This window comes from Haliotis rufescens, unplaced genomic scaffold, assembly GCF_023055435.1.
Source record: "Haliotis rufescens isolate VD_foot unplaced genomic scaffold, xgHalRufe1.0.p SCAF_38, whole genome shotgun sequence".
NCBI classification, from domain to species: domain Eukaryota; kingdom Metazoa; phylum Mollusca; class Gastropoda; order Lepetellida; family Haliotidae; genus Haliotis; species Haliotis rufescens.
Window position 1 is genome coordinate 2,995,639 of NW_025964090.1, and position 24,850 is coordinate 3,020,488.

Genomic DNA, 24,850 nt, shown 5'->3' on the forward strand with positions numbered 1-24,850 from the left:
CATTATGATGTCAACAGAATATTTTTTATTATTATTTATTTTATTTTATTTTTATTTATTTATTTTTAATTTTCATATTTATTTATTTATTTTTATTTATTTTATTTATTTATTTATTTTTATTTTTTTTTTTTGGGGGGGGGGGGGGACCCTGTGGAGCTACAGGTACTTGTTCCAGTAAGATTTTGCAGATTGCCTACTAATCATGAATAATGATACATGTGGCTCTCAGCGCAAATCAAAGCAGATACGAATTTCCTTCCTGATTGTCAAAGCTAGTATGCAGTGGTTACCAGGGGCATGTTTTGTCTCTTCATTGGATACACAAGCTTTGAACATCAAAGTAAACGTTTAAAGGTTTTACCACATTCCATCGATCGTGTGAATATATTTGTTCTAATCGTATCTTAAGAGTTGTTGAAAACAGAGGATTATGACATCACCACTGTCGCCGAAAAGATGTTTTCTTGGGAGATATCATTTCGAGACATTCCATTCTTTTTTTCTATTTTATTGTTATTCACGCAGTTGTCAGAATATTCCAGTTATATCTGGGCAAGACAAACCTGTGTTTAATATTATGAACGGCGTTATACGCCGTCCGGCTTCGATGATATGTTCTCATCCATGTCACCGTGACCGACAAAGCATGCACGTACGCACGTACGCACGCACTCACGCATGCACACACATACAGTAAACTACGGTTATTACGAACTCAAAGGGACCATTAATTTTAGATCGATATAACCGTAGTTCGTTATCAGTATGATACAACATAAAAACAGCAAATGGTCGGTGAAAAAAAGTTCGTTATATCCGTCAGTTCGTTATATGCGCGTTCGATATAAACGTAGACATAATATATACATACAACATACTGACATACAAACGGTTGTGCACGATTAAGGAAGTCAACTTCTCGGTATCTGAGGAGAAAACACCTCTTCCTCTAATATTTTTTGGGGCGTAACATTAATTCTAGATTTCAAGTTGTCTTTAAAATTATGCTTGAGATTTTTCAAAAATAAACTCAATACATACAACACATGTCACGAGTTAAACACATTTAATACAAATTTAACATTGCGTGTAAGTCCCATGGTCTTTTGGGGACTAGTTTTTGCATTTTAATGTGAGTACAGTAAACTACGTTTATAACGAACCTCCGGATATAACGAACTGTTTCTTGGTCCCGTCCATTTTGTGTGTACGTGTTACACACATGCTTATAAAGAACTACCGTTATAAGGAATTAAAATTAGTGGTCCCTTTGAGTTCGTTATAAACATAGTTGACTGTATTTCACTTACAGAAAATTAATACTATAAGGGTAACGCTATTTTTCAGGGCATTATCATTTGCAGAAGCCCGAGGTCTTCCATTAACTGCCCGACGAAGGAAAAATAGCTTTACCGTTATTATAGCTAAAATGGATGGAATTTGTTATCAAATAAAAAGAAACAACAATGTCGATTTTGAAACATTTACTGCAATCAACACAAATGTCGCTGACCCACTTTTACAAATATGGACACGTCATAGAACAAACCAGATGACGTCACTATTGAACGTTACGTCACCTATCCCTATCCCATGAAGTCACCTAACAACGGGCGTGATAATGGCCCGTCGTCAAGTAATATGAGGGCATTATCAAGTTACAGTGGCCCGCTCATTTCTGATAACATGCGGGCGTTTTTATGATAATTCTATCCATTTTAGCTATAAAAGTTTATAAAATAGTAATAGTTATTAGTTGTTTTTTTCTAGTTGTATGTATTAAGGCAACATTAATCAACATTAATCCACCCACATGATCCGATAATCCAGATTTCTATTGGAATGGTAACACCCGGATGAAGTTTCACGTAGTCAACGTGTCTTTGAGTAGTTCCAACCAAGGATGGCTGTCTCTTCTTTGTAGACAATTGTAAGGTTTGTTCTCGCGGAAAACTCTCGGCTTTTATTCAAAGTCTTGTATCAGATTTGTGGTCAGTCACCTTGTGCTGAATGTTTTGTTCTGCCGACTGTAATTCTTTCGCTTGTGCACAGAGTACCTGAGACGTAAAGACAAGTAAGTAGAACACAACACAAGTAAGTAGAACACAAGACAAGTAAGTAGAACACCCATGACAACAAGCAGAGCAGTTATGTAAATACATTCATTCAGAAATATTTTCGAATTGGTGCTCAACTGGCTGTATATGTCACAGTCATTTTCGCCGTCCTTGGTACATGACACGTCATATGTCTAATCTTATTTTTTCAGAAAGTTTGTCAGGCTTAATTTTGGTAAGCTGGCCTTAGAATTTGTTGAAGTTAACCGACACCAGTCTCAGTTTTAGGTTGCTCGTGTGACAAGGTTCAAACAGAATAATAATAGAACATGGCCTGTTCTTTATTAATCTCATTAACGCAAGATCTTAGTTCTCACTACCGCCAACCAAAGATCTTAGGACACCCAATTAGAGGTCACGTCAAAACGACCGACTAATGAAATGACTAACAGGCGTCAACCATAGCCAATCGGAAAACAGCTTTTACCAGTTATACGGCACTACTTTCAAATGCGACTTCAATTCCGGACTAAGCTTTGACAAATAGTTTGACAAATAGTTTGACAAAGTTCTCGATTCAAAATTTGAGAACAGAACAAAAGAACATTCTGGAATGTCTAATAGATGGCCGAAATTATATGGCTATACGTTCCAAGGGATATATATGTAAAGTCTTTTTCAGTTTAAATGTTTATCCCATTGTACCGCGAGAAAGACGATGATTTTGACGGAATCAGTCGCACAACCCGTAAAGTTCGTTCGGGATTGCCTTTTCGAGGTTGCATGATTAGAAAACAATTTCCGACTGTAACTTTCCTGATCTGGTACGCGACTCTCTGGTCGGTCGGATGAAAGGTCGCTCTGACGTGACCCGTAATGGGACGTCCTCAGATTTTTGTTTAGCGGTAGCGAGAACTAAGATCCGATTGTAATGAGATTGATTCTTCGTGAAGAAATACTTATAAACCAACTTTTGTCAAAATCATCAATGTGTGTTTAAGTTATTCTCCCGAAACCAAATATGTTAAGATGACGCCAAGATGCGTGGATGCAAGGCGGTGGCCAGACGATGCGCCATTGTTTCCTTGGTCCGTGGACAGCAATTAAAGGAAGGCATCGAGCGATACCCATTGGCTTGAAGACCCAAAGTATCACGTGACCTAAACACATAACACAATTCCCTTTCTGGACAGGACACTACCATTAAGAATAATTTAAGCCTTCTTTGTGGGACTAAGCAGTGCTAGGAATGTGTGTGCCACGATAACCAGAACCGTTTAAGTAAAAAAAGTTTAAAGCTTGCCAATTTAAACAAAGAATATTGATGCTTAGAGACGCCTGCATTTGTCCACTGTCGATTACCCAGTATGTTATATCTCCATTCTATTAGGATATAGGACATATATGATTAACGCACTGGGTGATCGAGAGATACCCTCACAATCTATTAAATTGTAAATAGAACCTACGTTGGAGTGAGTGAGTGAGTTGGGTTTAACGCCGCTTTTAACAGTATTACAGTTATATCGCGGCGTGTCAGCTTAATGTGGGAGGAAAGCCCGAAGTGATGCAGGTCGCAGACGTTTACCACTTCGGTGAAGCCCACGTGCACGGGTATGGTGCTGACAAACCTAGAAACATAATCCGGGCGAACCGGGATTCGAACCCACAATCATAGGTTTCTGGCGTGCCCAAGGGACGCAAACCTACGTTGGACGTACTCTAAATATTTAAAGGTTAGGAATTCAACGACATGTCAACGACAACAACAGTCTCTTCAGCAACCTCACCAATGACATACCTCAGGACTGTCAAACTCCTGATTACACCGGAGGACTCGGCTGATCGATGTAGGGAGACAGCAAATCAGACGGTCGAAGAAAGGCACCATGTACTTTGTGTCGACGTCACCGACTCGGTTCATTCCTGTGATGAAGAAGAAAGTAGTTTGTGAAATATATGGGAGTTTGTACCTCAATCTCATTGATTGAACGGGGCGGTCGGGTAACCTAGTGGTTAAAGCGTTCACTTGTCACGCCGAAGACCCGGGTTCGATTCCCGACATGGGTACAATGTGTGAAGCCCATTTCTGGTGTCCCCCGCCGTGATATTGCTGGAATATTGCTAAAAACGGCGTAAAACCATACTCACTCACTCACTCACTCATTGATTGAACAACGATGTTAAATGAAACTTGGAGCCTTGGATTCTTCATAAGAATACTAAGAATACCAAGTATCATATTATGTCTCACTCCCAAAGTCAAAAGCGTGCGGAACCCACCTGAAAGAACGCTGACCAACAACCCGACTGTGATGACTGTTGCAGTACCAATAGGCGTGTACCACAGGTAGGAGATGGAGTACAGGCCAGTCAGACCGCTCCTGGAACAGACGGAAAGCATTGCGGTTAAAGTGTTCGCTCGTCTCGTCACTAGAAAACGGGGCACAGAATACATTTAGAAATTTCTATCTCTTACCAATAAGGCAGGTGCAACTCACTCTCTCAGCCAATCAGTGACAACTGGCACTATATACTATGGGCACTATATATTATTCAAACTGTTGTTAAACTCCGTCCAGTTCTCTCAATTTGTTAGCTTCATCTAGGAACTGACTTTAATATTTTGGGGTGATTATGGAGGTATAGTTTTACAAACCGGTGTGTATACTGTGCAGTTGGTTCAGGTAAAATGTGCATCAGTATTTTAAGTTTATACCTCAATAAACGAAAAATATATTCAAGTCAGTTCTTATAAAAAAATAGTCATAAACAACAAGTTCACAAGTTATAATTACAGACACGGAAAACTTATTTTATCATTAACACACACAAAATTGTTGACAACAATACGAAATCAGAGGCATCGTTCAGCGCAATAATACAACCTAACCCCCTCCCGATGTTATCAGACAAACAGAAAAAATAGTCCGGTGATGGGCGTGGCATACTTTCTTTTAAGTTTATGTAAAAATAACCGCAGAAATAATACTTGGTTAGCGAATCAAATGCCACGGAATAACTCGCTGTTAACTTGAAAAACGCAAAAATATATTGAAGTCGATTCATTGTAAGAAATTCAACAATACCAACTTAATAGAGTGCTTATTTAATCACTAACACTCAAAGCACTGTAGACAGCAAAACGGAATCCATGACATCGTTCCGCACAATAATGCGGCACAAGCCATGCCCATTATTTTATCACCCAATCAAGAAACTACAGTCCGTCAGTGTGCGTTTCCTATTTGTTTTTCGGTTTCTTGAAACATAAACGAAAATAGAATTGCATGGTTAGTCAATAAAATGCAACGTTTAACTTGCAATTTATTTATTTGTGACATCAACAATGACACCGCAGGTGTCAGACTCACGTATTAACGTCCGTCACTGACGTTGTAACATTAGTTGAGTATGATGGGGTGATGGTTGTGGTCGTGAAGTTGCTCTCGCTGCAGTTGCTTGTGGGGAAGGCTAGGACGGGGGGACTACCGACCACACTGTATGCTCCAATTCCTAACCACAATGGAAACGCCAGGCCACAGATTCCCCCAACAACCGCTCCCTGAGACATCACATCAATAATATTCAGTTTGAACAAAAGAAAAGATTGTGACATACAACTTATATATGGTTGCCTTCCAACGTGGAGCACCTCACTCCTTTTGAAATAGCGTACGGGTTAAGAACTACTTTCTGTTTGCCATCTTCCTATAGTCCCGTTTCACGCATAAATTGGCTTTTAAATATAAAATGTAAACGACAGAATTATATACTGAAACAGATTCCAGATTCCAGATTAGCGTAAACGGCAAAAAAATAATGAATATTATATGAATGGATCACTGAAAAAACAGTGAAAAGAATCGCGAAAAGGGTAAGCACCGGCAGAACCCGCCAATAAAATTTACGTAAAAAAGTAAGTATCTGTTGTCTAGTACTGTCTTGAATTCGTTGGGAGACATTTACAAACCACAAGGAAGTTATCCCTAAACATTCCTTGTCTTTACAGTCTTGGAAATAATGGATAGGCTATCATTTGTTTGTTGTTTACCGCCGCACTCAGCAATATTCCAGCCATACGACGCCGGTCTGTAAATAATCGAGTCTGGACCAGACAATCCAGTGATTGAGCATCGATCTATGCATTTGTGATATGATGACATGCATCAACCAGACTGACCACCCGATCCCGTTAATCGCCTCTTACGACAAGGCCAATTCTCATCCGGATCTTCACGGGTCGGATAGGCTATGAGTCCGACATATTTTCTAGCTTAAATCAAAGACTGTTGGAGTTCTTGGAGAATTCGCTTGTATAATTGTATTGCTTTACAAACAGCTTTAGAGACTTACAATCCAGTTGGCCCATGGGAAGAAGGCACCTAGAGCGAACATCCCCATGAGAGGTCCAGTAGCAGCACCGGCAAAACTGAGTGCAGCCTATGTACAACATAGTGATGTAATGATGAAATGGGTGAGTGAGTGAGTTGGGTTTTAACGCCGCTTTTAACAGTATTCCAGTTGTATCACGGCGTGTCAGCTTAATGTGGGAGGAAAGCCCGAAGTGATGCAGGCCTGAGACGTTTACGACTTCGGTGAAACCCACGAGCACGGGTATGGTGCTGACAAACCTAGAAACATAATCGGGGCGAACCGGGATTCGAAACCATAATCATAGGTAGAGTGATTAAGTGAAGAAGGGCACCATACTATACACCCTATTCCCCTAACTATCGACAAAACGATCTCGGCTCGGTAATCTTGACAGCTGAATTATTTACTTGCTGTCATGCCCGCGGTCACACGTCACAAGGGCAGATTCTGAACAGAAAAGCCGTTTTGACAATATGGTTGGATTTAGAAACTGTAGTCAAGTGTCTACTGAGAGTACACTGAACACAATGAGTGAGTGAGTGAGTTGGGTTTAACGCCGCTTTTAACAGTATTCCAGTTATATCACGGCGTGTCAGCTTAATGTGGGAGGAAATCCGAAGTGATACAGGTCCCAGACGTTTACCACTTCGGTGAAACCCATGGAACGGGTATGGTGCTGACAAACCTAGAAACATAATCAGGGCGAACCGGGATTCGAACCCACAATCACAGTTTCTGGCGTGCCCAAGGGACGCAACTCTGCACAGCGAATCGCGGCGCCTTAGACGACTGGGCCACCCGTGGCCCCCAGAAGGTGATGACGCTATGGAAGTGTGTATGTTTGTTGGGTGCTGTTTTTCATCACAGTAGCACTGTCTAATCTGTTGTGTGACATGGCTATGTTAATGTATGAAACAATGTTCCCCGCCGTGATATTGCTGGAATATTGATAAAAGCGGCATAAAACCATACACACTCACTCACTCACTCAAGATATATAAAAAAAAGTGTCGGAGGTATGACATCCTAATATGAATTGTTCCCTTGGAAAAAGCGTGGAATATTCCAATCAATATGTTTTGATAACGAATAAGGCTCCACACCTGCTTGCAATGACCACTTCACCGCCACAAACTTAGTTGAGTGGGTGGGTGAGTGAGTGAGTATTGTTTTACGCCGTTATATGCAATATTCCAGCAATATCACGGTGGGGGACACCAGAAATGGGCTTCACACATTGTACCCATGTCGGGAATCGAAACCGGGTCTTCGGCGTGACGAGCGAGCGCTTTAGCCACAAGGCTACCCGACCGCCCCTACAAACTTAGTAGACGAAGTAGACACACTGTATGACAACTTCTTTATTGTATTGCTGCAGCAACTTTTCATTACAAACCTTATCCAGCTTGACAAAGGTATAAGGATCTATACCAAAACGCCGCTTTAACAGTGCAATAAAGAAGTTGTTTACTAGTGTCTACTTTTTCCGTCCCTCAACGCCAAAAGAAGTGCCTATCAAACAAGTCTGTACCAACCTGTCAGAGATTACTATTTATTGAGCACCAGGTGACTTGTATTGAAACGCTTTTGAAAAAAAGAGTTAACTCTTTATAATGTATTCACTAGCGAATGCAAATCAAATGATCGCAAAGGTTTATTCATTGAACGATCTCCTAAACACTATCCCTTGATCTGGTGTCAAGTGCTTTCGATGAGAACAAATTTGATTTGGAACTTTGGAAAATGTTTTTATTTACATGACTAAAGTCGACACTCCTTGCCGATATCATTGTGTTTTCAAGCAAATGCATTTCTTTTGCTAGTGAGTAGCTATTTCCAACACAAAGCATAACCTTTTCTTATCTGTGCAACAGTGAATGTACCTTAATAACAATCTCAATAGTGTTCGTCTGTTCCCACTGTCCCTGTAGTTGCATTATTATTTACAGCATTTATCCTGTCAAATACGCTTGAACTAGAATTATCATAACCACATATCCAGGACGTGAACACCATTTGTTGGTCTGCACTGGTTATATCAACAATGTACTGATCTAAATCACGCGAGGGGGCACGGGTGGCCCAGTCGTCTTAGGCGCCGCGATTCGCTGTGCAGAGTTGCGTCCCTTGGGCACACCAGAAACCTATGATTGTGGGTTCGAATCCTGGTTCGCTCCGATTATGTTTCTAGGATTATCAGCACCATACCCGTGCTCGTGGGTTTCACCGAAGTCGTAAACGTCTGAGACCGCAATCACTTCGGGCTTTCCTCCCACATTAAGCTGACACGCCGTGATATAACTGGAATACTGTTAAAAGCGGCGTTAAACCCAACTCACTCACTCACTCACTCACTCACTCACTAAATCACGCGAGTCCCAATTATATGCCCCTGATGGGCTTCTGTAAAGACAATCAAAATGAAAAATGAAAAAATTTCACTCTTGACTGACATACTTGCCGCACATTTATTGACTTTTTAATGTTGAATAGATAAACACTGTGGTTAAAGTGCACACAGATAACAACACACGTGTACGTGCAGCAAAACGCGTAACCATGTTGATAACAACCTTGCCACATACCAAAGCATTATAAAGTAGACCTACCCATGAGAGAGGTTCCAAAATGCATTGGTCGTCACAGATGAATTGGGCATTGCAAATAATTTAGAAGTACAGGTAGATGTACATAATACATTAGTTCCTAGAAGTAAATATCCAGAAAGCCGGGTTTCCGAATTAACGGGGGTTCACTGTATGAAACAAAAATCATTAGCCCCTGGTCACAAGGTCGCAATGTTTAACCAACCTGAAGCACGGTTCCTCCCAGGTTCTTGGCCATAAAAGCCATAGCTGTGCCGGCAGCGCCGAATACCAGTACTGGAATTGCAATGGCGACAGTGTCACAAGGTTAAACTTCATGCCACTGATCAATAATTTACTATTTTCTGTAAAGATCGGGGTGCTTCCACGCATGGTGGTCAGGCACTCGGCTCACCTCGATCCCATAATTACATCCGCCAACATTGGCAAAACTCCATATTGGAGCGAGATTCACTAGTTTCACTAGTTCACATGACTATCACATAACACAACAATCTAGCAGAAGTGGTGAAAATCATGTAAATCATCGATATCAAATTATGTCAGGATTTATTAAGTAAACCATGATTAAAGCTTTAAGAAATAAATATCGGCTATCATGAAAGATCATTTATGCAAAGGAATTGGTCTGTGCGTGGTTTACAGCTGCAGTTCAATCGCAATACCATTACTCCATTGAAGGCCAGAGCATAATGCAGTTAAGGACATAAACCGAGTGGGCCTCAATTGGTGAACAAAGAAGCAATAAGTTCGACAGTTACATGCTCGTACAATCTAAGACTCACGCCAAAGGTATTCACAGTCAGGGTCACAACAAAAAAAGATCTAGTGTGTGAGCCCAAACAATCTTAGTCTAAAGACGTTTATCCTCATTGCAGTGTATATGTTTGTGCAGGAATTCGAGGGTAACCCACAAGCTACGAGGAATGTCGGATTATCTTTCCCGAGTGGATGCATGGTATTATTCCCAAGCCCTTGGCAATTCATTCAAGAGTGACATATAATCCACAATTTCGAGTAGGTTATTCTGCATATTACTCATTAACATCTTAGAGAGAGAAAATGTAGAAAAAACGTATGAAATGTCTCCTCTACAGATAAACTTCACAGAAGTCAGCCTATTGTTCAAATGACGTCATGTAATCATTTGTGACGCCATGAACAATGGCTGACGTCATATCGTATGTTTGTCGACAATAAAATATTGTGGCATCATATGGCTTCAATTGACTATTAAGTAGTGATAATTGCTAAAAAGCAAATATACGAAAGTTATTCCACACGATCATTCTACCCTTATTGGTAATATTACGACAGGAATAGCTTTCTAGACCCTGTTTAACAGTAACCAGAGACCATATACTGGTATGTGGTGTCTGTAGAGACCTTGTTTATCTATAAAGTTAACATTTATATACAATGGAAATCCTGAACACCAACCCAATATTTTAGTCACTATTGTCTTGTGTCCTTCAGAGAGCCTGTCTTCCAGGAATGGTTTCAGCATGTCCTCCCAGACTACCGCTGTGACGGCACTCAGACACGAGGACACGGTGCTACAACAAGCAATAAAGAGGTGCACTGTGTACTAGGACACTTTGACACGGTGCTACGACAGGCAAATAATAGGTGTACTGGTTTACTAAGACACGTGTACACGGTGCTACGACAGGCAAATAACTGATGTACTGAGTACTAAGACACGTGTACACGGTGCTACAACAAGAAAACAATAGGTGTACTGGTTTACTAAGACACGAGGACACGGTTCTACAACAAGCAAACAATAGGTGTACTATGTATTAAGACACGTTGACACGGTGCTGAGGCAGGCAAGTAATAGGTGTACTGGTTTGCTAAGACACTGGGACACGGTGCTACAACAGGCAAATAATAGGTGTACTGGTTTACTAAGACACGAGGACACGGTACTACAACAAGCAAACAATAGGTGTACTATGTATTAAGACACGATGACACGGTGCTACGACAGGCAAACAATAGGTGTACAGGTTTACTAAGACGCGTGTACACGGTGCTACAACAGGCAAACAATAGGTGTACTGGTTTACTAAGACACGTGTACACGGTGCTACAACAGGCAAATAATAGGTGTACTGGTTTACTAAGACACGTGTACACGGTGCTACAACAGGCAAACAATAGGTGTACTGCTTTACTAAGACACGTGTACACGGTGCTACAACAGGCAAACAATAGGTGTACTGGTTTACTAAGACACGTGTACACGGTGCTACAACAGGCAAATAATAGGTGTACTGGTTTACTAAGACACGTGTACACGGTGCTACGACAGGCAAATAATTGATGTAATGTGTAGTAAGACACGTGTACACGGTGCTACAACAGGCAAACAATAGGTGTACTGGTTTACTAAGACACGTGTACACGGTGCTACAACAGGCAAATAATAGGTGTACTGGTTTACTAAGACACGTGTACACGGTGCTACAACAGGCAAACAATAGGTGTACTGCTTTACTAAGACACGTGTACACGGTGCTACAACAGGCAAATAATAGGTGTACTGGTTTACTAAGACACGTGTACACGGTGCTACAACAGGCAAATAATAGGTGTACTGCTTTACTAAGACACGTGTACACGGTGCTACAACAGGCAAACAATAGGTGTACTGGTTTACTAAGACACGTGTACACGGTGCTACAACAGGCAAATAATAGGTGTACTGGTTTACTAAGACACGTGTACACGGTGCTACAACAGGCAAATAATAGGTGTACTGCTTTACTAAGACACGTGTACACGGTGCTACAACAGGCAAACAATAGGTGTACTGGTTTACTAAGACACGTGTACACGGTGCTACAACAGGCAAATAATAGGTGTACTGGTGTACTAAGACACGTGTACACGGTGCTACAACAGGCAAATAATAGGTGTACTGGTTTACTAAGACACGTGTACACGGTGCTACAACAGGCAAATAATAGGTGTACTGCTTTACTAAGACACGTGTACACGGTGCTACAACAGGCAAACAATAGGTGTACTGGTTTACTAAGACACGTGTACACGGTGCTACAACAGGCAAATAATAGGTGTACTGCTTTACTAAGACACGTGTACACGGTGCTACAACAGGCAAACAATAGGTGTACTGTGTACTAAGACAGGCAAACAATTATTCGCTTTATCAAGCTCACGCGTTGTTGTCTGGATCAGACTAGTAAAAGTGAATTTTAACAAAAGCAACAATCGGTCATTTTGCAGCGGGGACACAAAGAATGTCCTTCGTGTATTTGGTTAGACGGTATTCAACTTAAACAGTCTTCTATTAATCAACGTTTTGTAATATGTATAGACATGCCAATACGGGCCAAGATGACAGAAAGTCGACCTATGTCAGGATAATATGAAAACACCCAAATAATACAAAAAGGTGCTATATATGGGATAACACTTCCTTAGTAAGTACAGATTCTATTACTTTTCTATTACCCATCCGGGATTCGAACCCACACTGCCAGAGTGAGGTACCTGATCACCAGCACACAAAGTCAGAGGTATAACCCACTCAGCCATCGAGGTTTCCACTGAGAAAAGTGTTATACACTGTACCAAATATAACATTTGTTACATTTGACCACTTTCTAAATGGCATTGTGTGTTCGTGCCCATACAATAACATAGAAAACAGACTCCTAGATGCAAAGTACCCATGAAGGGAAAAGAACCCGGGTCTTCGGTGAGACGAGCCAACGCTATAACCACCAGCTATAACCGCCCAGCGTCTATGTTTTCCATCACATTCCAGAATACTTTACGCAGTAATTGAATGTGAGTAAGTGAGTGGGTTGGGTTTAGCGCCGCTTTTTACAGTATTCCAGTTGTGTCACGGCGTGTCAGCTTAATGTGGGAGGAAAGCCCGAAGTGATGCAGGCCTGAGACGTTTACGACTTCGGTGAAACCCACGACAAACCTAGAAACATAATCGGGGCGAACCGGGATTCGAAACCCAAATCATAGGTAGAGTGATTAAGTGAAGAAGGGCACCGTACTATACACCCTATTCCCCTAACTATCGACAAAACGATCTCGGCTCGGTAATCTTGACAGCTGAATTATTTACTTGCTGTCATGCCCGAGGTCACACGTCACAGGGGCAGATTATGATTCTGAACAGAAAAGCCGTTTGGGCAATATCGTTGGATTTAGAAACTGTAGTCAAGTGTCTACTGAGAGTACACTGAACACAATGAGTGAGTGAGTGAGTTGTTTTTAACGCCGCTGTTAACAGTATTCCAGTTATATCGCGGCGTGTCAGCTTAATGTGGGAGGAAAGCCCGAAGTGATGCAGGTCTCAGACGGTTGCCACGTCGGTGAAACCCACGAGCACGGGTATGGTGCTGACAAACCTAGAAACATAATCGGGATGAACCGGGATTCGAACCCACAATCATAGGTTTCTGGCATGTCCAAGGGATGCAATTCTGCACAGCGAATCGCGGCTCCTTAGACGACTGGGCCACCCGTGCCCCATCTGAACTCAATGAAACATACCTTAGCGTCCCACTGAACAAACAGGCGATGAACAATCCAGGCACTCCGGGGTAGTCCAGAACCTCCATCACGAAGTACGGCAAAAGCTGGGGTCAAACAGTACACAAAGAAATCTCCATCAGCACCTTGACTGTCTCGATCTGATGTATGATCCCCACAGCCTGTCTAATAGTAGGTATTTCAGAGTTTAAGTGCGAGTTTGTGCCTTAGTTGGTTTGTTGTTTAACGCCGCACTCAGCAATATTCCAGCAATATGAAGGTTGTCTGTAAATAATCGAATCTGGACCAGACAATCCAGTGATTGACATCATGAGCATCGATCCACGCAATTGGGATCCATGACATACATCAACCAAGTCAGCGAGCCTGACCACCCGATCGCGTTAGTCGCTTCTTACAAGTTTGTGCCTTAAGTCTAAGGAATTGTGCCTTAAGTCAAAGCAATTATTTTGTGTAAGTTCTTGATAGTGCTCCCTATTGTACAGATCTCGACTGGACCACAGTCTCTCCTTTGGTGGGGGCAAGCGTGACCAAGTCGTTAAGGCGCAAAGATTCGCTGTGCAGAGTTGCGTCCCTTGGGCACGCCAGAAACCTATGGTTGTGCGTTCGAATCCCAGTTCACCCGGATTATGTTTCTAGGTTTGTCAGCACCATACCCGTGCTCGTGGGTTTCACAGAAGTGGTAAACGTCCGAGACCTGCATTGCTTTAGGCTTTCCTCCCACATGTAGCTGACACGCCGTGATATAACTGGAATACTGTTAAAAGCGGCGTTAAACCCAACTTACTCACTGACTCTCCTTTGGTGATATGGTTGGAGCCAGTGAGCGAGTATGGATATACGCCGCAGTTCGCAATATTTCAGCCATATCACGAGGTACAGCAGAAACTGACTTCACACCGTGTACCTATTTTGAGAATCGAACACTTGAAACACAATGTACCTGGTTGGAATTTCCGATGTATTTAGCTGACAAAGGGTCACAGCCTCTAATGGCGTAGTAGGCAAAGATGGTGATCCCTGCCAGGCACAGAATGGTCAGCAGGATCAGCACTCCAGCAGCGTTGAGCATCAGTGATCTGAAGTGGGGAACAGTAGGTGGTGTGTTTGTGCGTTGGGTCGTTGCAGTCACATTATTCCAGCTGAAGCACGTCGGTTTATACATAGTTTATTTGTTTGGTGTTTAACGCCATACTCAGCAATTCCAGCTATATGATGGCGGTCTGTAGATAATTGAATCTGGACCAGAAAATCCAGTGAATGATGTCATGAGCACCGATCCACGCAATTTGGATACGTTGACATGCATCATCCAAGTCAGCGATCCGAACTAGGCGGAAACTATGGAGTTGTATTTTAATTGGACTAACGAGTTTATGTAAAGTCCAATCAAAATCGCGGAACGAAATCGACATTGGGTTCATTCACAACATTTGCGAAACCCGTGCAGATTTGGACGCCGCCATTTTGTTTGGAGAAAATGTAAGTGAAAAGAGAGGTGGAATTTGATTGGTTAATAAGATGGACATAGAAGGGACATAATTCGTAACTGCCACTGGTAGCGCTACGATCGAGTCACGACATTCCAGCCTAGTTCGACGAGGGTAGAAATTGGACCTTTATTATCGGTTAACGACCCCGTCTTGGGTAAGAACCCAGTTTTATCAATTTTTTGCGATATATGATTCAAATTAATCTGAACATTTTCACAACCACAAAATTTGAAAAAAATCGTTTTTAACTTTACACTGTTTCCTATCTGCCCTCAGTTCATACTTACATCCGGGCTTTCTTCAGTGTAGGCACAGCACAGAAGCGCTGTATGCTTGCCTGATTGACTCCATAAGTTCCGGTCCAGGCTATGGTTCCCCCAACAACTAGAGACCAGAATGTATGCCGGGTTGTCGGAGAGGGGTCGAAACTACAGCGATAGAAACAAGTTTACACAAATACGAAACGACTATCTGCCGAAACAGATTCCATTGTGCGTAAAAGGAAAAATAGCAGTGAAAATTATATGAATGGATCACTGAAAATCAGTGATGACACCAAGTGAAAAGGGTAAGCAGGTCCTGCTCAACAGGAAGCACCCGCCACTCACACAATTTGCATAAAGAAGTATGTGTTTGTTGTCCGACCCAACACAACAGTGTTCCTGCCAAGCGACGGCGACATGCAAACAAACCAAACAATCAAGTGATGGATCACATATCCAGGCACACGATAGCGCATTTACTGATTTTCTAAAAACGTTAAAGTTAATTTTAAATTTCGTCTGCTTTGAACAAGGGTAGAGATTTTACTGCTAATAAGTATATAATTTGTTAGTTTTGTTTATTGGTACAACGCCCCGCTCAGCAATATTCTAGCTATATGACGGCCATAAATAGTCGAATATGGACCACACAATCTAGTGACACCCCGAACCCGTTAGTCGCCTATTACGGCAGGCATGGGTTGCTGAAGACCTTGAAATATGTTCGTTTTGCATCACTGTTATAATGCCTTAGTACACACATTTCTTTTGGACCCGTGAAGATCCGGGGTAGAATACAATATGGCTGTAGTGGCGGCCAAATTTAGAATCACTGTGACCACTGTTGAGGGGACACCGATTTCCGCTTCTTCAGGTCACAAAACTGGAATGATTGAAGGCCAAGACAGTAGCAACTCATAAGGTAAAACTGGGATTGGTGAAGGCCATGACAGTAGCAATCTCATTTGGTAAAACTTGTGTAGTGAAGGCCAATACAGTAGCAATCTCATTAGGTAAAACTGGTGAAAATGGAGGCCAATACAGTAGCAATCTCATGAGGTAAAACTTGTGTAGTGAAGGCCAGGACAGCAGCAATTTCATTAGGTAAAACTGGGATTGGCGAAGGCCAAGACAGTAGCAATCTCATTACTATAGGTAAAACTTGTGTAGTGAAGGCCAATACAGTAGCAATCCAATAGGTAAAACTTGTGTAGTGAAGGCCAATACAGTAGCAATCTCATAAAGTAAAACTTTTGTAATGAAGGCCAAGACAGCAGCAATCTCATAAAGTAAAACTTTTGTAATGAAGGCCAAGATAGTGGCAATCTCATTAGGTTAAACTGGTATAGAAAAAGAGAGCAGCAATCTCATTTGGTAAAACTTGTGTAATGAAGGCCAATACAGTAGCAATCTCATTAGGTAAAACTGGTGAAAATGGAGGCCAATACAGTAGCAATCTCATGAGGTAAAACTTGTGTAGTGAAGGCCAAGACAGCAGCAATTTCATTAGGTAAAACTTTTGTAATGAAGGCCAAGACAGCAGCAATTTCATTAGGTAAAACTTGTGTAGTGAAGGCCAATACAGTAGCAATCTCATAAAGTAAAACTTTTGTAATGAAGGCCAAGACAGCAGCAATCTCATGAGGTAAAACTGGTATAGTGGGGGTAAAGACAATAGCAATCTCATTAGGTAAAACGGGTGTAGTGAAGGCCAAGACAGTTGCAATCTCATTACAATCAGACCATCAGTGCATTTATTTGAAGGACAATGTAGAGCTATTATTTTTAACTTACTCAAAGAAGTTAATTCTTCCCCAGGCGTTGTTGATCCGCCAAACTTCTCCGACGCCGCCAACAAGCATGGTGCCCTATTTGACACCAAATAAGACATATATCGGAGGATGAGAATTTACAGAGCCTAGTGGCGGATAATGTAGTGTATCATATCCCTACTATATGATTATATATTATATACCAATGGCCATCAACGCCTCGTTTCAGAATCGAAGTCACCATACCGTATTTCCTCGAACGCCGGACCTCGAATAAACCCCGGATAGTTTTTATTATCTTTTTGATTACATGCGGTAAATGATGGTTGAAAGAAATAAACAGCCGGGCGTTTAATAGAGGAGATATGGTATATCCGTCTCCAATATCGCCAACACATTTAGCGCAGACTTTCTCTCGTTCAACTCTCGTCAATACTTCCGGGTTTGTATGCACAGCGTTCCTCCATCATCCGTGAATAAATACTGCCGCATTGTCGTGTTGTAGCGACCTGTGTCTGTTGTCAATCACGCATGACGGAAGTCAAATGAGCCCAACGCCATGCATGAACTTTGTGCGAACCCTACAGCTGCCTGGAGCAATGTGTAGAGTACATAGCAGCAAGGCTGTTGACGTTGTTTGTTTTTTGCTTAACGCCACAAACAGCAATATTCCAGCTATATGAAGGCGGTCTGAAAATAACAAAGTCTGGACCAGGCAATCCACTGATTGACATCATGAGCATCAATCCACGCAATTGGGATCGATGACATGCATCAACCAGGTCAGCGAGCCTGACCACCCGATCACGTTAGTCGCCTCTTACGACAAGCATGTTCGCCTTTTACGGCAAGCATGGATTGCTGAAGACCTATTCTACCCCGGATCTTCACGGGTTGTAGGCGACGTGTTGCCGATGTTTTCTCAGTGTTCATTGGTCTGAGCACTCGCTGATTTACCTCTCTCAGAAACTAGGCCATGGATGGATTCGTTGTTGAAACATAGCAATAACACAACAGAGGCTTTATGTATTCAAGGGTGATGGAGAGAGGAACTTACACATGTACGTGTATAGTGACCCGAGATTGAAGATCAACAAGCAATCAAAATTCCTCTTCTGAAAGTGAGTTCGGCACAGATCACCTTTCGAAATAATAATTAAGAAGGCTGTTGAAACTGAACGTTTAGCTGGATAGATGGGGACATGGGGAGGGGAGCCCTCAGACGGCAATACTTAGCGTCGTGTCACTCGAACTGATCTCAAATCGAAGCTATGGCGGCGAATGGGTCCAGGGTGTTATAATAGATTGAAAATAAATACTAATCATGATAATCGCATCTTCCCGAGGCAAGAGAGTTAACTAACTACAAAAGTCCAGGTTCCACCCTTGCCGAATTAGGCTGGTATTATGGAGTTAGATTTTGGCTGGATTAACGAGTCTATACATAGGCCAATCAAAACAGCGCAACGAAATCGAAATCCGGTTCATTAACTGTCGTGCAGATTTCGGTCGATAGCAGAATTTGCAAAGGTTGTGCACCGCCAACTCGTTATCAACAGATATTTTCCAAATCTTTTCATGTTTTTAATCATGGTGCTCACGTGATTTGATGCACTTTGCGATGTAAGACCCATTTTATCACAATATAGATCTTTTTATCGATTAGATCGTCTTGAATGGGCGCCGCAAACTTGTTTGAAGCAAATGCAAATGATACGAGAGAGAATCTGATTGGTCCATAGGAGAGGCTTAGAAGGGACATTACTCGTAATAACCACTGGTGGCGCTACCACCGAGCCCAGGAATTCCAGCCTAGTTCGGCAAGGGTGGAAACTTGACTTTTAAAGTCAGTTAACTCTCTTGCTGTTTTGTGTGTGTTGCTTTTGTTTGTGTGTGTGTTTGCGTGCATGCGTGCTCGCGCGCGTGTGTGTGTATGTGTGTGAATAACATATGGACTTGTAAAATACAAATTTCTTCTTGTGATTGAAATGTTTTATGTGATAATGCCCAGTAGGCCGCTTCATCCTGAACCAAATCCTTGCTTCTTACCTGAATCACAACAGCGAGTAGACCGCTCACGATAACCAGCGACTGGAATAGGTCCGTCCATACCACAGCCTTAAGCCCACCCTAGAATGTAATGATAATAATGATCATATTGTTAAAACAGTAGAAATAGAGACGATTATATAGGTAATGAGAAGCATAAACTTTATTTTTAAAAAAAACAATTTCTTAGTTGGGATTACGGGGAAGAATAGCTACGAACTCCACACTTGTAAAAGCTGACAGAAATGAGGATCGGGTGGGCACAATGGCTGATTGTGACTACTTATGATCCGCGTAACTACCATATAGGCAAAAGGGCAACTGTCTGCACATTAGTTTTCTAGTATTGATTTGAAGCACAAAAACATCTTTGTCAATGGCCGCCTTTCGCGGTGATCGATCGGTACAGCCGCTCGTGTAATTGCCGTGCATCAAGGGGACACTACATTACATTGTCATGACGTTAATACGTCAGATGCCAATGTCCTACACTACAACATTAAACAAAGTAAAACTTCTGAAATTGGGGAAATACCCCAAGACGCAGACTATGTGCTCAGATATACCCCAGTAGCGTTCTCGGGAGCCGCAACCTCCTTGATACTTGACATCTTCAATTTTGGCTCACTTGAAAATGGCCTCGCTACACACCCCTGGGCAGTCATCGTCACGGTATCCATTGGTTTGCTCGTTCGATTGTGTACAGGCCGCCATGAAATAGCTGGAATGTTTTGATCTACTGACAACGAGTGAAGCAAGGTTAGCTTTAGCTCACCTACAAGTGCTGATCAGACAGTTTGTGTTTTGAAATACGTACCAGTACCGTGTAGAAGCTGGAGACTGCACCCACTACAACGATAGCCGCCCAGACTGGGAATCCTGTTACTGCAACGTGAAATCCTCATGTACATACACGGAAAAAAAGTGTGCTTCATAAAAAGTTCAATAAACATGAATTTAACAAATGTTATATTTGGGATAACACTTTCTTAGTAAAGTACAGATTCAAGTACAGTAAACTACGGTTAAAACGAACACGCTTATAACGAACTGACGGATATAACGAACTTACTTTTTGGTCCCGACTATTTGCTGTAGTTATGCTGTATACATGCTTATAACGAACTACGGTTATAACGAACTAAAATTAGTAGTCCCTTTGAGTTCGTTATAACCGTAGTTTACTGTACTTCTTTTGGGTTGAGGATTCGAACCCATACTGCCAGAGTGAGGCACCTGCTCGCCAGCACACAAAGTCAGCGATCTAATCCTCGCAGCCATCGTGTTGATTATTTACTGACCGCCGTCATATAGCTGGAATATTGCTGAGTGCGGCGTAAAACAACAAAACAACCAACCATATGCTAGACGACTGGTGAGCTACAAATTGTAACAGGTACACAGAGAGACTGTTGCAGTATGTTACATCAGATCAATTACCTGCTTCCAAGGCAGTGGACGGCGCATACGAAGCAATCCCCATGTAGATTATCTGAAATCGGATAATCGGATTAAACAATTTATTTTTTCTTTAATCCAATAGTTCTTCGGAGCTAGATCGGTCCAAAGGTAGCCCTTATTCACCTTCATTTATGGCTCCCCAATCCCCTGAATTGGGGCCATAGCATTAAGGTATCCTTTTGCAAATGATCCAGTTTATCAGAAGATTGTTTGTACGTATGTTTGTTTGTTTGTTGTTTAACGCCGCAATAATCCATCTATATTACGGCGGTCTGTAAATACTCAAATCTGGGACCTGTTCCACAAAGCGATCTTAGCGCTACGATTGTCGGGAGTCTATGTTAAAGTATGGGTTTGCGATGGGATTGCCTAAAAGTCGGGCCGGGCCGGGCCAAGACGGGCCAAAGTGTTATTGGCTAATTACTTAATTATCGGCGATCATATCTACATATTATTGATGCAACATACACACATGACACTACTGAACAATCACCAATCCAAAACGTGCAGCATAATTAAGTAATTCGGAGTAAATCACTTAAAAACTAGAAAGTGGAGCTGTGTGTTAGCGTCGCTGATCTAGGTAACATGTAAAAGAGCAATCGTTAAACGAAATAGGATTTGACACGTATCAAATACTTCTAGCTATCGTCATACGAATTTCCATCTGTCGGCATAGCGTTTATATTATAGGAACGTACTATATCTAAGTAAATACCACTTTATAACGTCACTGTTCATCGTATTTAAAGCAGACACGTTGGTTAAAGTAGACCTCTTCTCCCTCTACTCTCGACAGTCACACAGTTCGCTCCGACTTGGCCCGGGCTGTCAAAATCAACTTTAAACAGACAGATTTATCTTCAAATGTGATTACCTCTATAGATTAGTGTTATATCTACATATACACCACTTTATAATGTTACAGATCGCAGTATTTATAGACAACAAGGGGCTCAAAGTGAAGCCCTTTTCCCTCTACATTCTCAACATAGTCTCTATCAGAAGTGTTTGGCTTGTGTTGGGTCCGACTTGGCCCGGGCGGTCAAAATCAACTTTAAACACACAGATGTATCTACAAATGTGATTAAATCTATAGATTAGTATTATATCTACCTATACACCAATTTATAATGTCCAGGTGTATCGCATTTAAAGAAATCTGCGCCCTTAAAGTGAAGCATTTTTACTGTATTTTCTTTAAAAAATCCAAGTCAGAAATGTTCGGTCCGACCTGGCCCGGGCTGTTAAAATCAACTTAAACCTCACAGATGTATCATCAAATGGATTCACATCTATAGATTAGTATTATATCTACCTATACATCACTTTATAATGTCACAGATTGCAGTATTTATAGACAACAAGGGGCTCGAAAGTGAAGCCCTTTTCCCTCTACATTCTCAACATAGTCTCTATCAGAAGTGTTTGGCTTGTGTTGGGTCCGACTTGGCCCGGGCGGTCAAAATCAACTTTAAACACACAGATGTATCTTCAAATGTGATTAAATCTATAGATTAGTGTTATATCTACCTATACACCAATTTATAATGTCCAGGTGTATCGCATTTAAAGAAATCTGCGCCCTTAAAGTGAAGCATTTTTACTGTATTTTCTTTAAAAAAAACCAAGTCAGAAATGTTCGGTCCGACCTGGCCCGGGCTGTTAAAATCAACTTAAACCTAACAGATGTATCTTCAAATGTGATTAAATCTATAGATTAGTATTATATCTACTTATACACCACTTTATAATGTCACAGATTGCAGTATTTATAGACAACAAGGGGCTCAAAGTGAAGCCCTTTTCCCTCTACATTCTCAACATAGTCTCTATCAGAAGTGTTTGGCTTGTGTTGGGTCCGACTTGGCCCGGGCGGTCAAAATCAACTTTAAACACACAGATGTATCTTCAAATGTGACTTAATCTATAGATTAATGTTATATCTACCTATACACCAATTTATAATGTCCAGGTGTGTCGCATTTAAAGAAATCTGCGCCCTTAAAGTGAAGCATTTTTACTGTATTTTCTTTAAAAAATCCAAGTCAGAATTGTTTGGTCCGACCTGGCCCGGGCTGTTAAAATCAACTTTAAACACACAGATGTATCTTCAAATGTGACTAAATCTATAGATTAGTGTTATATCTACCTATACAACAATTTATAATGTCCAGGTGTATCGCATTTAAAGAAATCTGCGCCCTTAAAGTGAAGCATTTTTACTGTATTTTCTTAAAAAAATCCAAGTCAGAAATATTCGGTCCGACCTGGCCCGGGCTGTTAAAATCAACTTAAAGCTCACAGATGTATCAAATGTATTAACATGTATACAAAGTGAAGCATTGTTTCGCCTGAGCCAAAATTCACCATAACCTTATAGATTTAAACGTTGTATATGTCATTTTAACTGTAACCTTTTGATTGAAATCCTATTCTTTTGAAAAGGAAAATAACTTACACGTTTAGAGGCCTCCCAATCGTAAATCCTTGGTAGAAAACGATTGACAAGGTAGACGTTACCCATAAAGTTGTGTCTACCTTGTCATCCGTGAACTTCAACAAAGAGAAACAAATGTTTCAACTGTTAGATGCATGGACGTAACACATCCTTCGATCATTGTAGTGGTCAGTTTACTGACCCGGTGTGTTGACATTTGTCATCAGCAGGTTGTCAGTTACTGACCATACCAAACCACACCACGTGTTTGTGTCTACGTAAACATACCAATTGTGTTTTTTAGATCACAGACCCCTACGTATGAAATGAGTCCTTTATAATTGAAAGAAACGCCGGAAAGGATTATTCCAAATAATTAGAAACTGGCAGGCTGCGTAGACGGGGCGTAGTTGTTGGCATCTAATTGTGTCACTATTAGTACGATGCATGTACTACATGCCATTCCACTTCCCGTTATTAGTTATACAATATTTATAATTCCAAAATAAGTGAGTAAATGCTTTTGACTTCCCCATTCTCGAGATTAATCTAAGCTTGTATACGTTGTTTGATCTCATTGTAGAGTAAGTTTTGCAGCTATGTTGCTGAATAAATTGTAACTTAAGCTGTTTATTCCAACAACAGATAACGCGTGTTGAAGTCTTGGCATGTTTATATGGTGTCATAAGCTTTGATCTTTAGTCAAACGTGTTTTGAATTTATAAGAAATGTAAAAAAACACTATCTCAAGACTCACACATGTTCCTTTTTTATGCTGATTCAGAAAACGCAACATTCATATTCATATTTATTGTAATGTGAATTTTAAACATGTGTTTTAACTTTCTCAATTATGTTTTGCCATTTTACGCAATATTTGTTCTTACATCAGGTGTAGACACTTACGGTTTCTTTCCCGAACGCAAACTAAACTGTAATTAGAAATATACCGATGCGGGTTGAGAATGCATTTACAAAACTGATTCACATGTACTCATAAAACATACGCATAATATTTCCAATTGAGAATTATTCGTAACGTACTACTGGTTAACACATGTGAACACATCTCAATGTTGAAGATTATCGTGAACTGTTAGTATTTGTACTTACATCTGAGGTACCACTTAGGGACCAGGTTTTCGTACCTATATGCACATGTACATCTTTTTTTGCAAGAAAAACACTTCCTGCACCCGAACTTGAGTTGATAACATTAATGTTTGGTTTCACAGTTCAAGCATCGTCTCACAATGCGCTAATTTGATTATTCGATTATACTGGAGAAACGTTTTTGCCTTACTTCAAGTCTTGTGTCTCATCGATCCTTCTCATTGCGTCCGTATATGCACGTTAAGTGTGGAATTAATCCAAATTACACCTGTACCCAGCTTGCTTAATTGCCCCTTGCTTAATTGCAATCAAGTAGGTGTTGCGTAATCAATCAACCATTTGCCCTTAATTAGCTGTCTTGAGCTGTAGTTAATAGCAGACCGTTTCATTGATAACTTATGCATTTGGTGAGGCTAATTAACAAAACCCATTTATTTTCTTTTGAACTTACGTTAACATGTTTGTCCTAAAATGCTTCCAGAATACTTTTGTAAGCTATGATAGTGTCGTGTCCCTCGCAAGTACGAAATAAAGTTATAACATATCACCATATTGGTATGAAAGATACTATTCCATAAAACATACTATCACTGGCCACTGACAAACATTAGCAGTATTAGAATAAGTTAGTGAGTGAGTGAGTACGGTTTTACGCCGCTTTCAGCAATATT

At 41.1% G+C, this 24,850-nt stretch overlaps 1 protein-coding gene across 2 annotated transcripts in view; it reads right to left on the reverse strand.

Annotated features, from left to right (window-relative positions):
• Positions 1 to 1,765: 1,765 nt before the first annotated feature.
• Positions 1,766 to 24,850, reverse strand: part of LOC124123901 (sodium-coupled monocarboxylate transporter 1-like) — a 28,571-nt gene continuing 5,486 nt past the window's right edge. For both annotated transcript variants that reach the window (XM_046487095.2, XM_046487097.2), the window contains exons 3-16: positions 20,606 to 20,657; positions 19,983 to 20,050; positions 19,166 to 19,246; positions 17,139 to 17,212; positions 15,369 to 15,509; positions 14,532 to 14,667; positions 13,589 to 13,674; positions 10,484 to 10,599; positions 9,249 to 9,319; positions 6,417 to 6,503; positions 5,435 to 5,625; positions 4,344 to 4,444; positions 3,862 to 3,986; positions 1,766 to 2,060 (exon numbers count right to left, since the gene is read on the reverse strand). In XM_046487095.2, the coding sequence (XP_046343051.2) occupies positions 1,971 to 2,060; positions 3,862 to 3,986; positions 4,344 to 4,444; positions 5,435 to 5,625; positions 6,417 to 6,503; positions 9,249 to 9,319; positions 10,484 to 10,599; positions 13,589 to 13,674; positions 14,532 to 14,667; positions 15,369 to 15,509; positions 17,139 to 17,212; positions 19,166 to 19,246; positions 19,983 to 20,050; positions 20,606 to 20,657 (1,419 nt within the window). In that variant the 3' untranslated portion in view covers positions 1,766 to 1,970. The remainder of the gene's footprint in view (positions 2,061 to 3,861; positions 3,987 to 4,343; positions 4,445 to 5,434; positions 5,626 to 6,416; positions 6,504 to 9,248; positions 9,320 to 10,483; positions 10,600 to 13,588; positions 13,675 to 14,531; positions 14,668 to 15,368; positions 15,510 to 17,138; positions 17,213 to 19,165; positions 19,247 to 19,982; positions 20,051 to 20,605; positions 20,658 to 24,850) is intronic.